The sequence below is a fragment of the Anopheles gambiae genome, chromosome 2 (genome assembly GCF_943734735.2).
Source record: "Anopheles gambiae chromosome 2, idAnoGambNW_F1_1, whole genome shotgun sequence".
NCBI lineage: Eukaryota > Metazoa > Arthropoda > Insecta > Diptera > Culicidae > Anopheles > Anopheles gambiae.
In genome coordinates, this window is record NC_064601.1 from 18,228,771 (window position 1) to 18,242,538 (window position 13,768).

At 50.1% G+C, this 13,768-nt stretch overlaps 4 protein-coding genes across 6 annotated transcripts in view; 2 read left to right on the forward strand and 2 right to left on the reverse strand.

Moving 5' to 3' along the window:
• The first annotated feature begins 55 nt into the window (after window positions 1–55).
• Window positions 56–5,269, forward strand: LOC1269271 (uncharacterized). Its single transcript, XM_307894.6, has 3 exons — window positions 56–303; window positions 430–981; window positions 5,165–5,269. The coding sequence occupies exons 1-3, from the start codon at window positions 181–183 to the stop codon at window positions 5,267–5,269; spliced, it is 780 nt and encodes a 259-aa protein (XP_307894.5). The 5' UTR covers window positions 56–180.
• A 216-nt stretch (window positions 5,270–5,485) lies between these two features.
• On the reverse strand, window positions 5,486–6,444 carry LOC133391435 (ATP synthase subunit C lysine N-methyltransferase-like). Its single transcript, XM_061645875.1, has 3 exons — window positions 6,309–6,444; window positions 5,860–6,233; window positions 5,486–5,800 (listed from the first exon to the last, which is right to left on the reverse strand). Exons 1-3 carry the CDS (start codon window positions 6,415–6,417, stop codon window positions 5,639–5,641), a joined length of 645 nt encoding a protein of 214 aa, XP_061501859.1. The 5' UTR covers window positions 6,418–6,444; the 3' UTR covers window positions 5,486–5,638.
• Window positions 6,445–6,498: 54 nt separating this feature from the next.
• LOC1269264 (protein O-GlcNAcase) lies at window positions 6,499–11,030 on the forward strand. Of its 2 annotated transcripts, XM_061645868.1 has the most exons (6): window positions 6,499–6,574; window positions 6,632–8,068; window positions 8,134–8,945; window positions 9,020–9,081; window positions 9,153–9,697; window positions 9,783–11,030. In XM_061645868.1, the coding sequence occupies exons 2-6, from the start codon at window positions 6,841–6,843 to the stop codon at window positions 10,643–10,645; spliced, it is 3,510 nt and encodes a 1,169-aa protein (XP_061501852.1). In that variant the 5' UTR covers window positions 6,499–6,574; window positions 6,632–6,840; the 3' UTR covers window positions 10,646–11,030. The 2 variants fall into 2 exon arrangements, with proteins under 2 accessions (XP_061501852.1, XP_307891.6); XM_307891.6 differs by having other exon boundaries at window positions 6,502–8,068.
• Window positions 11,031–11,159: 129 nt separating this feature from the next.
• Window positions 11,160–13,768, reverse strand: part of LOC1269263 (3-hydroxy-3-methylglutaryl-coenzyme A reductase) — a 38,402-nt gene continuing 35,793 nt past the window's right edge. For both annotated transcript variants that reach the window (XM_061645871.1, XM_061645870.1), the window contains exon 6: window positions 11,160–13,712. In XM_061645871.1, the coding sequence (XP_061501855.1) occupies window positions 13,628–13,712 (85 nt within the window). In that variant the 3' untranslated portion in view covers window positions 11,160–13,627. The remainder of the gene's footprint in view (window positions 13,713–13,768) is intronic.

The following is a 13,768-nucleotide window of genomic DNA, read 5'->3' on the forward strand; positions in this document are numbered from 1 at the left end:
AACGTTGCGTCAAGTATGTACAGTAGCATTTTCACCGGGCGATGATGCTGGTGCCACTTGCGGCTGTCAAACAAACTGTCAGTGGAATGCGCAACACAACACAAACAACATTGCTGTGCACAGAATTTGGAAGCAACAAAAAAAACCCCGCTGGTCCGGTTAAACAAAATCGTGAATCGGATGAAACCGTTCGTGGTGATACGGAAGCACGAAAATCAAGATAATGTTGCGTTGCAGCGTCTTATTCGCGAGTTCGTCATGTCGGGCGCATGGGAAGCGTTTGTATCGTGCTTGTTCCGCGAGGTAAGATATGCCCACATTCTCGCTTATCTTAGATCAGACGAGATGCGATAAAGATCTGATTGTAGGCATTATATGCCATACATGTGTTGCTGAGTAAAAATCTGTTTTTATTTTCACTCTGCACAGATCACCCTGCAGCTGATCGTGCTCGGTTGGGCGTTAATGTTCATCTTTTTCGGCATCCCGCTGTACATGTGCGCTCTGGCGATACCGTGCGTCATACTGCTGATATGGTTCACCGTCTACGGGAGCTACTACAACAAATCGACCGAGCTGGCACTGCGCCCGTCCAAGCTGTGCTGGGTGGCGGAGATTTACGAGCCGCTGCTAGCGATGAACGCCAAAGCCCAGGCGGCCAACATCGAACGGTGCTACACCGACCGGCCGGGCCCCGAAGTCCAGCAGGAGCTGGGCAAGATGAGGAAGAACATTATCGGTACGATCAGCTGCCGCAACCATCTGGCAATGGACAATGCGGGATTCATTACGCGCCTCGCCGTCAGCCCCAAGTATGGGCTGACGCCGGTGACCGAGTACCTGATCCAGCGCGTGCTGCAGTACGCGTCGGACAGTCAGCTGTACGCGATCGAGACGGTCACCTCCGAGTGCGATCAGGATGTGCGGGAAATTTACTTGAAAATTGGGTTCAACATACGCCAGGTGTACCACAAACAGATTGTGGGAGCGATTAAAAGACGATGTAAACCGTTCTAAGAGTGAACTAAGACTAACTACATTTATTCGATATTCAGTGTAACCACGGTTGCTGTAACCAATGGCTACTTGATTACAACTAAGACATTGCTATAAGCAATCCACCACAGAGTCCCCCTCAGTTACGCCAAGAACCGAACACGGTGACCGGATGGCGTAACTTTTGTTCTTTCGTTATCTTCATTCGAATCCTTTTCACAAATATATGCTGGTTTAATACGATCAATCGAAATCCTTCGTTTCTCACCGTTCATATTTAAGTCCATATACTTTTCATGCCTTTCGATTATTTGAAAAGGTCCCTCGTATGGGTGTGTAAGAGGCCGCTTGACTGAATCGATTCGAACAAAAACGCTTTTGCAACTTTGCAAGTCCTTCGGAACAAATACCGATCGTTTGTCATGATGCGAGTTTCTGATTGGTCCAATTTGTTGCATGGTCCGGCAAAGCAGTTTGGCAAACTCTGAGCGACATATTTCCGTCTTCGAGGGTTCCAAAAAATCGCCAGGAATTCGCAGTGGCTGTCCGTATGTCATCTCGGCAACAGAACAATCGATATCTTCCCTGATAGCAGTTCGCAAACCGAGCAGGACCAACGGCAGTTTATCGCACCAACGTTTCGAATCGACACAAGTGAGCGAAGTTTTTAACGTTCGATGAAAACGCTCGATAAGACCGTTAGCTTCGGGATGATACGCTGTAGTACGAATACGGAGAGCCCCAAGAAGCCGCGTCAATTCCGTGAACAATTCGGATTCAAATTGTCGTCCTTGATCGGTCGTGATTGTTTCTGGAACACCAAACCGAGAAATCCAACATTCGCAAAATGCTTTAGCGACTGTTTCAGCTAGTATATCTGGCAAAGGAACTGCTTCCGGCCAACGACTAAACCGGTCGATCATCGTTAATAAATACCGCTTTCCGTTCGACGTCGGAAGTGGTCCAACCAAATCGATATGAACATGGCGGAAACGACTTTTTGGAAGCTCGAATTCGTTGAGCGCCGCAGATGTATGCCGATGGATTTTCGATCGTTGACAATCAATACAAGATCTGACGAAGCGGGCGACGTCTCGATTCATTGAGGGCCAAACAAACCTTCGCGCAACCATTTTTCTCGTTGCTCGAACACCGGGATGAGAAAGGCAATGGATGTTGCGAAGAACTTCTAACCGTAACTTCTCTGGTACATACGGTCTGACATGTACATTATCCGACACATCACAATACAACAATTGATTAGTTGAAACAGATGATCTTAACTGCAAGTTCATTGATGTAGTTCGATCAGCAAGTAGCTTCTGTAGTTCTGGATCATCATGCTGCGCTTTCGATAATAATTCAAAATCCACTGTTGAAGGAGCTGAGATGGTGTTGACTCTGGATAATGCGTCTGCAGCAGAATTGTCTTTGCCACTAATGTGCCGAATATCTTTTGTAAAACTCGAAATGTACTGCAAATATCGTTCTTCATGAGGAAGATGATTTGAATTAGAATTCAGAGCATACGTGAGCGGACCATGATCAGTATAAATAGTGAATTCTCTCCCTTCCACTAGATGTCGAAAATACTGCACCGCTAATTTCATGGCTGTTAACTCGCGACCGAAGACAGAATACTTTTTCTGTGAAGGGGAAAATTTCTGCGAGAAGAACCCCAGCGGTTGCCATGCGCCAGCGACATTTTGTTGTAGAGTAGCTCCTGCCGCTGTATCCGAAGCATCAATCATCAGTCCCATTCGTTTTGACGAGTCAGGATAGGACAATAAAGCTGCGTTTGCTAAACTTTCCTTGCATTTCACGAAAGCTTCGTCTGCTGCGATCGTCCACTGAAGTTTTCTTGTATCGTTTTTTCGATTCCCAATAATGAGTGCTTGCAATGGTTGTTGCAATGAGACAGCATTCCGGATGAAGCGTTTGTAACCATTCAGCAATGCCAAAAATCGTCGAAGATCCTTCACCGTAATCGGACGACTGTAATCAACAACGGCTTGAACGCGATTAGCTTGAGGTTTGATACCAGATGCATTGATGTGATACCCCAAAAAGTTGACTTCTTTTTGGACAAACTTGCATTTGTCCAAGTTCAGTACCAAGCCGTTTGATTTGAGACGCTCAAAGACAGTTCGCACGTGCGATAGGTGTTCCTCCTCATTAGACGATGCAATGCATATATCATCGACAAACACCACCACAAAATCCAAATCACCGAAGACATGATGCATAAAGCGCTGAAATGTCTGGCTCGCGTTGCATAATCCAAATTGCATCTTGGTAAATTCAAAGAGCCCGAACGGAGTGATTACAGCAGTCTTTGGAACGTCGCTTTCCTCGACCGGAACAAAATGATATGCTCGTACCAAATCTAGAGTGGTAAAACAATTCTTACCTAAGAAATTGTTTAGCAAATCGTGAATATGTGGCACAGGATAACGATCTGGCACAGTTATCCGGTTTAAACTCCTGTAATCTCCGACAAAGCGCCATTGACCATTCTTTTTCGGTACGCAATGAAGTGGACTTGCCCAACTGCTTTTGGAAGGGCGACAAATCCTGAGCTCCATCATGGTCTCAAATTCTTTTTTAGCGGCTTGAAGTTTGTCTGGCGGCATTCTACGAGGTTTGGAAGCAACTGGAGGTCCAGTGGTTTGAATATGATGGGTTACATTATGTCGTACCTCAGTGCGCATTGTCGGCGGGGCGGTGATTTCTCGAAATTCGACCAGCAAGTCTCGAAAAGGATGATCTTTTGCTATAGTTGTTACACCGTAAACCGAAGATTTCGATAATCCGCAAACAGTGTGTAATTTCGTACCACCATCAATAAGTTTTCTGTTTCCAAGATCTACAAGAAGACCAAAATGCGCGAGGAAATCGGCACCAATAATTGCAGAAGTAACGTCGGCTTGCAAAAAATTCCACGAAAACTTCCGGCGTAGTCCGAGATCCACTGAAACAAACTTGCTCCCATACGTTCGTATTTTCGTTCCGTTTGCTGCATGGAGTAAAAACGGCGATGGTTCTCGAGTCTTCTCTATCTTGGATGCAGGTATTATCGATACATCCGATCCCGTGTCGATTAAGAACCGAATACCAGAAGATTTGTCGAAGATTTGCAGACGGCGACTGATTCTTAATCCGCCCACCTCGCCGATTTCGGATGGGCGGAAATCTAGTTTTTTGACTGATGATACTGGCAAGGGCTTCGACATCGCGTAGCTCGATTTCCATACTTCCGATGATACCAACAGATGTTTTCATTGGAACGATTTTGAGAAGTGGAACGCAATCGACCGCGCTCAGGTTGCCGTGCTTTCATTTGGCGTAGCTCTACTTTCATGGCAGCAACTTCTTCTGCTAAATTTTCCGTCGTTTCTTTTTGCACAGAAGCATGGATAACTGATGTTTGAGGAGCCATTTCTATCATTTTATCTGCCATCTCCGCTAGCTTCGAAAGACTTCCATCGTGGATGCTAAGTATTGCACGTATATTAGCTGGAAGTTTTTGCAGGAATAGTCTTTTTAACAACGAATCATTCACATTCAATCCGGCAGCAAGTTCCTGCATCTTCGTTAAAAGATGCGTAGGACGAAGGTCTCCAAAATCGTACGATCCAAGTAGCTGATCCATTTTGGCTTGTTCCGTGAGCTCGAATCGAGATATGAGGCGCTGCTTAACGGCTTCATATTTTCCTGTCGCAGGAGGCTGTTTTACATAATCGGCGATATGACAAAGCACGGATTGTTCGAGTTTGGCGACAATATGATAAAATTTTGTTTCATCCTTATGAACGCCGGCCAACAAAAACTGAATTTCAGCTTGCGAAAACCACAACGATGGATCGTTCTTCCAGAATTCCGGAAGTTTAACCGAAACGGCTGCAGTAGCAGGGGAAGTTTCTTCGTTAGAAACGTTTTCGGTAGACATGTTCGTTCACAAATTTTCAAATTAGGAGAACTAATAACAATCCGGAGATCACGTCGGGGTCACCAATGTGGGAGCGATTAAAAGACGATGTAAACCGTTCTAAGAGTGAACTAAGACTAAGACTAAGACATTTATTCGATATTCAGTGTAACCACGGTTGCTGTAACCAATGGCTACTTGATTACAACTAAGACATTGCTATAAGCAATCCACCACAAGATCATTGGCAACACGTTGAAGGTGATGAAATCTCAGCTCGGCATCGATCTGCACGAGTGGAATCAAAATCGGGAAGAGATTAACGTCGAAGTGCCCGTGGAATAAGGGGAGCTGTGGGCTTCGGGAGCAGTGGTTCCCGATGTCTCTGGCCTCCAAAATCTTAGCACTAGTCTTCGTATCGAACAATAACTATGTTAGCTATACTTTATCTACTCTCCATTACATTTTAAACGCGGTCATGCTAGGGACGTCACTGTTTAAAATTTATGCATTTTCGGTATTATTTTAGTTTCTGGGGACAAATACTATAAGGTGGATGAATAAATAATTTCACGGTTGGTCTATACAAAACCGTGCATTTACTTGAACTATAAATGCGAAAAAGACTATTTTACTTACTAAAGAAACACGTTCTTGTGTGTATTGTACAAATGACTAACGAATGTTCAACCACTTTGGGCTAAACAGACCTGTTCAGGCATCCTGTTGGGCGGCCACCGGTCTGTATACCCACACCGAATCAACACCTTCCTCTATTCGGCTCTCCGTCTTCAGCGTTGGAAAGGGGAACCGGCAAGCGATTACGGTGGTGCCCGGTGCTGCCTCTCGGAGTACTTTCTTTTCCAAATCCTCCATCTACAAAAAAAAGTGTTTTTTGTACAGCCCAAACACCAATTTCCACTCTCACTACTTACCATTTGTTCGACTCCGAAAATCACGATATGATCGTACGGTGCGAGACTAAACTTCCACAGATCCTTCCGGACGAAGCTGGTCCGACTGAATACCCCATTGCGTAGCGCGGCCAGTCGCGAGTAGTACACGAGCCAGGGGTTTAGCTCCACACCGTCCGCCTTTATCGAGGGCAGGGTACGTGCCGCCGCTATTACGATTCGCCCATCGCCGGATCCAATGTCCAGCAGCCGGCTTCCTCGGTTGGCCGGTTTGACAAACGCAAGTACGTTTCGGATTTGATTCGGCGTGGCCGGAACGAACGGCAAACAGTGCCGGCGCAGTGCCGGTGCCACGAACGGATAGCAAACGATGGAAAGGCCTACTGCAATGCCGCCTTCAAGTGTATGTGTGTGTTTGTAGCATGTTAGTGAAGCAGCCCTCTACGCACATCACCCCCTTCCATACATACCGGTGACTCCAATCAGAATTTTGCCCGACAGTGAGGTAGTTTTTGACCGGTGGCCATCGAGAGCCGGGCCAGCGCCGGCGATCTGCTTTTCCAGCTCTATTGTTGACATGGTTTGCTTGGAATTTTGGGACCGTGTGCACGCATGTATGTGTGGATGTGTGTGTGTTCCCCAAACTTCACAAGCTGTCAAAACAAAGAAACTCTCTGTGTCAAATGTCAAAAGGCCAGCAGTATTTCGGTGTTTCAGAAAGTTTTTACACAAAAAAGTAGCGTAAAATTACTCGCTTCCCGTTTGGGTGTAATTTAGTTTCCCCCCATTTTAGGCCCCCCGGTGCGTGCGTGTTTTTAAGCTTGTAGTTTACGCATTCCTTTCGGAACCTTCTTCCTTCGGATGACCATCTGCGAGAGCCGCAAGATTTCGTAGTGGGAAGAATATTGCACCAACACGCAAAGCAACTGTGCCACCGGGACATAACTGTGTAGGAACCGCCGCGCACGAACAGCAGTGGCCCAACACTCGCTAGACTGCGATATGGCTGAAACGGTGACGGATGCACCCTCGGAACCAGCCCATCCGGGGATGAGCCTGCAGGAAGGCACGGATGCTGGGATGCTTGGAGCGGCCGGCACAACAAACACCATCATCACCAGTACCACCACCACCACCGACGCGGAGTTGCTGCCCGACGGCGGTAACTGCCATACGCCGGCGGAAGGGTTCATCTGCGGCGTGGTGGAAGGGTTCTACGGCCGCCCGTGGACAACGGAGCAGCGGAAGGATCTGTTCCGCAAGCTGAAGCAGTGGGGCATGGACGCGTACATCTACGCACCGAAGGACGACTACAAGCACCGGGCGTACTGGCGCGAGCTGTACACGGTGGAGGAGGCGGACCACCTGACCGGGCTCATAGCGGCCGCCCACGAGCAGGGCATCAACTTTTACTACGCCCTGTCGCCCGGTCTGGACATCACGTACAGCAGCGCGAAGGAGATCGGCATCCTGAAGCGCAAGCTCGACCAGGTGTCGCAGTTCGGGTGCAAAGCGTTCGCCCTGCTGTTCGACGACATCGAGCCGGAAATGTCGAAACCGGACAAGGAGGTGTTTCAGAGCTTCGCCCACGCCCAGGTGTCGGTGACGAACGAAATCTTCAACCACCTGAACTGTCCCCGGTTTCTATTCTGCCCGACCGAGTACTGCAGCTCGCGGGCAGCGCCCACCGTCAAGCAGTCCGAGTATCTGAACACGCTCGGCTCGAAGCTGGTCCGAGCGATCGACATCCTGTGGACGGGACCGAAGGTCATCTCGAAGGTGCTTACGGTGGAGTGTATCGAGGAGATCACGGAGGTGCTGAAGCGACCGCCCGTCATCTGGGACAATCTGCACGCGAACGATTACGACCAGAAGCGCGTGTTTCTTGGCCCGTACAGTGGCCGGTCGCCGGAGCTGATACCGCTGCTGCGCGGTGTCGTGACGAATCCGAACTGCGAGTTTCACGCCAACTCCATCGCCATCCAGACGCTGGCGTTCTGGAGCAAGTGCAGTGCGGACACGAAGATTGCCAGCTCGCTGTCGCCCGACATTAAGCTGGAGACGGAGAACGAGCAGGGCATCTGTGAGGGCGATGCGCCGGCATTCCTGTCCGAGAACGTGTACCATCCACGGTTGGCGCTGAAGAATGCGATCGCCAACTGGTTGCCGGAGTTCTACCAGGAAAAGGAAGCCTGGGGACCGATTACCAAACCTCAGCCGGCTGTAACAAGTAAGTGTACCAGCTTGGGGTGGCAAAACCCTCTTGACGAACGTCTTTCTTTTCCCCTCTGCCAGTGGTGATGCCCATCATTCCCATCATACCGTCGGTGAACACGTGCATGACGCTAACGTCGACCAGCACAACGACCACGACCACTGCCACCGCTCTGCCGATGCCGGAAGTCAACACCACCCAGCTGCAGCTGTTTGCGGACGTGTGCAGCACCGTCACGAACGTGGCGGAAACACTGCCCAATCCCATCATGAACTCGCTCGTCTCGGCGACGAAGGTGGTCACCAACGAATCGATTCCGAATCCGGTCGTGGCAGCGGTGAACCATATCGCTATTCCGCCGACGATCCCGCTCTCCAGTATTCCGGTGCCGCTGCTGAACATGAAACCCACGGAAAGCGACGGGGCCGAGGCGGTGGACTGTTGTCGGGAGCCGGCCAACAGTGTAGACATGGAGAAGGTCAACCCGAATGGTTCGTGTCGCCCCGAAGGAGATGCAGCTCCACTCCTGGACGGTGATGCGGTGATACGGGACGAATCGAATGAGCAGCGACGGGAAGATGACGGCGCAGACGGTCAGCGACAGACGATCACGGAAGAGGAGGCAAAAATGCTGGACCTGGAGGAAAACGAGGTAAAGATGGTGGATGCAAGCGAGGAGCCGGACGATAAGATGACGGTAAGCGACGAACAGGTGGCAATCTGTCAGGCACCGCCGGCCCTGGACAAAATGGTAGACGACGAAAGTGATAGCAAGCCGGACGCGAGCGGGTCCGTCGTGCCGGAACCGATGGAGTGTGGCAGCAATCTGACCTCGCCCAAGCATCAGCTGAAAACGCACTTCGACGATATTGTGATGTCGGAAACCACGTCGGTAAGTGAGCGGTGGGCACGGGCATGGGCGCAAGGGATGACGGGTGATTAAATCGTGTGCTTCTTTTCTTACAGACCTGCTCCGGGACGATGCAAGTCGAAAGCTCCGACACGTCGCTAGAAATGGCAGAAGATAAGTAAGACGGACTATAAAACATTTCCATCAGTCGCGCACACCATACTAAACCACTTTTCTCCCACGTTGCAGAAATGGGCAGGAAAAACAGATAACCGCCGGTGACATAATGCTGCTGTGCGATCTGTTCTACCTGCCGTTCGAGCACGGTTCGAAAGCGCTGCAGCTGCTGAGCGAATTCTACTGGCTGCGCAACAACGCGTACGTGCTTTGCGCGCAGCGCACGAACCGTGGCGGAAAGCAGCGCACAACCAGCACGGCCAGTGCGGGCGGTGGCGTTACACCGACCACCGATGGTGCTGCTGCTGCTGGGCAACCGTCGGGCGAGGATATAACGGAAGCGAGCAACGGGCCTGCAACGGATGGGCGCGATCTGAGCAAGTGCGACGCCCAGGAGTGGCTGCGCCGCTCGGAATCGTTCCAAACGCTGTGTCAAAGTATTTTCCTGCTGACGAAGAAGATAGCGAACTGTGCGAACAAGGAAATGTGTTACGATTTGTTTTCGTACGTCTGGGACATTGCCAGTGTGCTTTCGCTGCTGAGCGCCTTCGTGAAGTGGCTAGCGTTGGGCAATTTTCCTCCCACGATCAATTCGTTCACGCAGGGTGGATATAATTGTAAGTATGGCGCCGTTTACGGGCTCACCCGTGTCAGACGTTCGTTCGAAAACGCTTTCTATTGCTCTGTCGTTGTTCTGTGCAGGGTTTAGCAAAGGCTGGAAGGAAACGTTCATGTCCGGCGACCAGGAACCGTGGGTATTTCGGGGCGGTTTGGTGGCCGACCTGCAACGGCTGATTCCGCTCGATACGGGTAACGATCTGTTCCTGTACAAAACGCCCGAAACGTCCGCCGTGCGGCTGTACTCGATACGCCCGTACATGTTTAGCGATGAGGCCACGCTGTACGACATCTGCCACCGGACGGCACTGGATGGCGAGCCGATGGCTGACCGGCCAGCGCAAAGCCCCCTCGGCCAGCTGATAGCGGACCGGTATCTGGGCCCGTTCCTGACGCTGGCGCCCGAGCTTTGCCTGGTGATCGAGGACCACAACGGACAGACCGTCGGGTACGCCTGCGCAGCGCTGGATGCGAAAGTGTTCGTCCGAAACATGGAGCACTGCTGGATACCGGAGATGTGCATCAAGTATCCCGTGTCGCTCGCACCGGCGGCGGAACAGCCGGATGGCAGCACGGGTGGCGGCAGTCCGGAGGAGATAGCCGGCCCCAACCAGGCGGCCGGTTCCCGAACATCACAAATGGTTCGTAATAGTATTCACTACTTTCACAGCTTCCAAAACGACTATCCGGCGGCCGTGCTGGGCAAGCATCCGTCGCTGATGTGCTGCCGCATCCTGAAGGACCACTTCATGGAGGACGAGACGGTGTGCAAGCGGGTGGTGACGGTACTGCTGGCGGCACTGCGCTGCCACGGCACTTCCTTCGGCGTGCACGTGTGCATCAGTCGTAGCGATCGGTTTTTGTACCAGTTTTATGCGAAGCTTGGCTTTGTGGAGATTGCCGGTACCGAGCCGGACCCGAACCTGTACATGGGCCGGAGCTTCTAAGCGGGTCGGTGTCGGCAACCCACCCAGCCAAACTCACATACTCACACGTGTGTACGAGCGTGCTTCTTAATCGACGGTGATCAATTGCTCCTTCAGCTCCGTCCTATCGGCTTGGACGGCCTTCTGCAAACGATTCTATCCCTCCCGAGCGTATCCTTCCTAAGGGGTAGCATAAACGGGTACGTGTTTATGCTTTACATGCAATTCTCAATTCTCAATTGGAATGCTAGGGACAGTGGAGCTTTCCTTTCCTCTTCCTGACTCGATGCATCGCAATCTCGCAACATCGTATCGTATTATTCGGTTTACGCAAACGGAGACTGGCTTAATAAAAATGCATGTATTACGCGCGACACGACGTTCGGCGGCAAGATGTGTGTAGAAATGTTGCTTCTTCCCTGTTCATTCGTACAGCACTCGATGACGATTCGATGACCAACGTGCGGGAAGTTGTTTTCTTTCAAAGTTTTCGGTGAGTTAAACGATACTAAGACACACACACACACAGAGGATGTTCGGTTTTGAACTAGCTTTACTCTTCATTAGTGTTTTTTGCTTCAGTACTCGCTACAATTCTACGATATGTTGTCACATACTGAATGTCGGTCTCCACATCAAGCGCGGGGGTGCTGCTAGTGCTCGCTTCAACCCAGTCATTGTTGACCTTCCATCCAACTGGAAGCCTCTACTATCACATCTCCACGCTACCGTACTGCTCCCCCCATATCACTTCAACCATACGCAAATAGGTGCGCTGTGAGAAGCTGTGAGCAGCAATCACTAACTCATACCGACGATTCAGGAATTAGCATCTGAATTTAACCCATCACCAATTGGTACGGTAGCCCACCAACCACCAACCCACGTGTGGAGACCGACTGGATGCGACAACTGTTTTGCAAAGACATCATTATATTTAAAATAAAGTAAACAGAAACAAATATGTTTGAATGTTGCTAATGCTTCCGCATTCCCATGTTATCGTGCATCGTTTAGTATCTTTCGTACCATGAGGTTGATTTTCTTATTCACAATCATTTGTCTTTCGCCGTTCATCGGGCCAGTGGGCGGTCACTGAATATGTGATAGACGTGTGCAGGGCCAAATATCCGTTAAGATACAGACTTTAGCCGGTTTGTCTTATATTCTTCTCTTCTATTTGGCGTAACGTCCTACGCGGACATGCCGGCCTATACAGGCTTTCGAGACTTTAGTCAGTACCACGTAGCCGGATAGTCAATCCTTGCTACGGGGGGACGGTCCGGTCCATTCTGGGCTTGAACCCATGACGGGCATATTATTGAGTCGTTCGAGTTGACGACTGTACCACGGGACCGTCCCACTTGTCTTCGGTCCCGCTCTACGTGCAAAGAACGAGTGTAGGAAAACGAATGAACCATGGCAGCTTTGCCTGCTTGATGCGGTGGCTTTGCTAGAGAACGAAGAACAATTTCACCCTTTATCCCTAGTCGCTTTCCTCAAATCCTGCAAAGGAATGGGCAAGCGAATAGACCATGGCTGCTTTGCCGGCTTGACGCGGTGGCTTAGCTTTTAACCCTAGAGAACTAGAGAACGAACGAATTCACTCTTTATCCCTAGTCGCTTTCCTCAATCCTGCAAAGGAATGGGCAAGCGAATGGACCATGGCAGTTTTGCCGGCTTGACGCGGTGGCTTAGCCTTTTACCCAGTCAACTAGAGAACGAACGAATTCACTCTTTATCCCTAGTCGCTTTCCTCAATACTGCAAAGGAATGGGCAAGCGAATGGACCATGGCAGTTTTGCCGGCTTGACGCGGTGGCTTAGCCTTTTACCCAGTCAACTAGAGAACGAACGAATTCACTCTTTATCCCTAGTCGCTTTCCTCAATACTGCAAAGGAATGGGCAAGCGAATGGACCATGGCAGTTTTGCCGGCTTGACGCGGTGGCTTAGCTGGTTACCCAGTCAACTAGAGAACGAATGATTTCACCCTTTATCCCTAGTCGCTTTGCTCAAATCCTCCGCACGAACCTCTTTACTTTCCATCTGTAGCAGCTGCTCAATCCTGTTCTCGTTTCGTTGTATCCTTGATTTACTCTCTTCCCATTCTGCTGTCTATTCAACTGTCATATCTTCTATTTAGAGCACAACAATGTACGACGGAGAAAAGGAAAAGCGTTTAACCTTTCCGTGACATTGCGTTCCCCAATTCGTCAATCGCTCTAGGCGTGACGGAATAATCTTAATGTAAATTTGCTTTCGCAGCATTGTGAGGAGAATTATATTCGGTCGTCCCCGGCCGTGTGTATGCGTACCACCCCGGCCGGGGAGCTAAGCTATCGACGAGCTTCTTAAAACTAAAACTAAAACGTAATCGAACCAACAGGTGTAAGTAGCCACGATCCTATTTTCCATTTTTTTTTCGTTGGTCGATTTGTTTGTTTGTTTGTTTGTTTGTTTGTTTGTGCTTCGGGTTAAGCCACAGCAACAAGTTAAGCGAACAATAAGTGAATGGTATATACAATACAAGCAAAGCACATCCTTCCCCGTCCACTAAGGCTGAGCGCGATTTGCACGGAGTCGGTTTGTTCGAGCGGCCAACTTAGTCGGCCCTTGCGCTCCTTTGCCAACGTATTGCTGCTTTCATTGCCACCACCAAACGGGTACTATTTACATGGGGCGTGTGGCGGCGACGGTTTGACGGTCCCCGCCGCACAGTTTTTGTTTTTCCTTTGCCGTCGTATGTCGTGCTTTATAAAAATAAATTATACCTCTAAAAGTGTATTTTCTCCCGCCCCATTCGGTTACGGTTCTATCATTTTCTCTCTCTCTCTCTCTCCCCGGGTTTGACTGCCGATTCGTTTGACGTGCACGTGCCCGTTTCGAAATGGGTGCGCTTGATCCTGCTGATCCGCGTGTCATCATCTCTGCACCTCTGCTGGCTGCTGCTGCTGCTGCTGCTGCTGGTGGTGGTGTTGATGGTGATGGGTTGCGGCTAGCCGTTAGGACGTTGTGGGGCGCGATGGTTCGCCCTCCTTCACGCTGCTGGCCAGTGGCTGCACATTTGGGTTTATCGCTACCGAGGATCTGTTGGCGCGGGAAGGGAAAGCACAATCGTTAGCATAACGGGTTGAAATGCACGA

Excerpts from the sequence above, each read along its gene's own strand:
- LOC1269264 (XM_061645868.1), top strand. The coding sequence starts at position 6,841 with ATGGCTGAAACGGTGACGGATGCACCCTCGGAACCAGCCCATCCGGGG. Across the intron at positions 8,946-9,019 it reads TGATGTCGGAAACCACGTCG|ACCTGCTCCGGGACGATGCA; the intron begins GTAAGTGAGCGG and ends CTTTTCTTACAG. Across the intron at positions 9,082-9,152 it reads CTAGAAATGGCAGAAGATAA|AAATGGGCAGGAAAAACAGA; the intron begins GTAAGACGGACT and ends CCCACGTTGCAG.
- LOC133391435 (XM_061645875.1), bottom strand. The coding sequence starts at position 6,417 with ATGTCAACAATAGAGCTGGAAAAGCAGATCGCCGGCGCTGGCCCGGCT. Across the intron at positions 6,234-6,308 it reads AATTCTGATTGGAGTCACCG|GCGGCATTGCAGTAGGCCTT; the intron begins GTATGTATGGAA and ends ATACACTTGAAG. Across the intron at positions 5,801-5,859 it reads TTTTCGGAGTCGAACAAATG|ATGGAGGATTTGGAAAAGAA; the intron begins GTAAGTAGTGAG and ends TTTTTTTTGTAG.
- LOC1269271 (XM_307894.6), top strand. The coding sequence starts at position 181 with ATGAAACCGTTCGTGGTGATACGGAAGCACGAAAATCAAGATAATGTT. Across the intron at positions 304-429 it reads TATCGTGCTTGTTCCGCGAG|ATCACCCTGCAGCTGATCGT; the intron begins GTAAGATATGCC and ends CACTCTGCACAG. Across the intron at positions 982-5,164 it reads AGGTGTACCACAAACAGATT|ATCATTGGCAACACGTTGAA; the intron begins GTGGGAGCGATT and ends ATCCACCACAAG.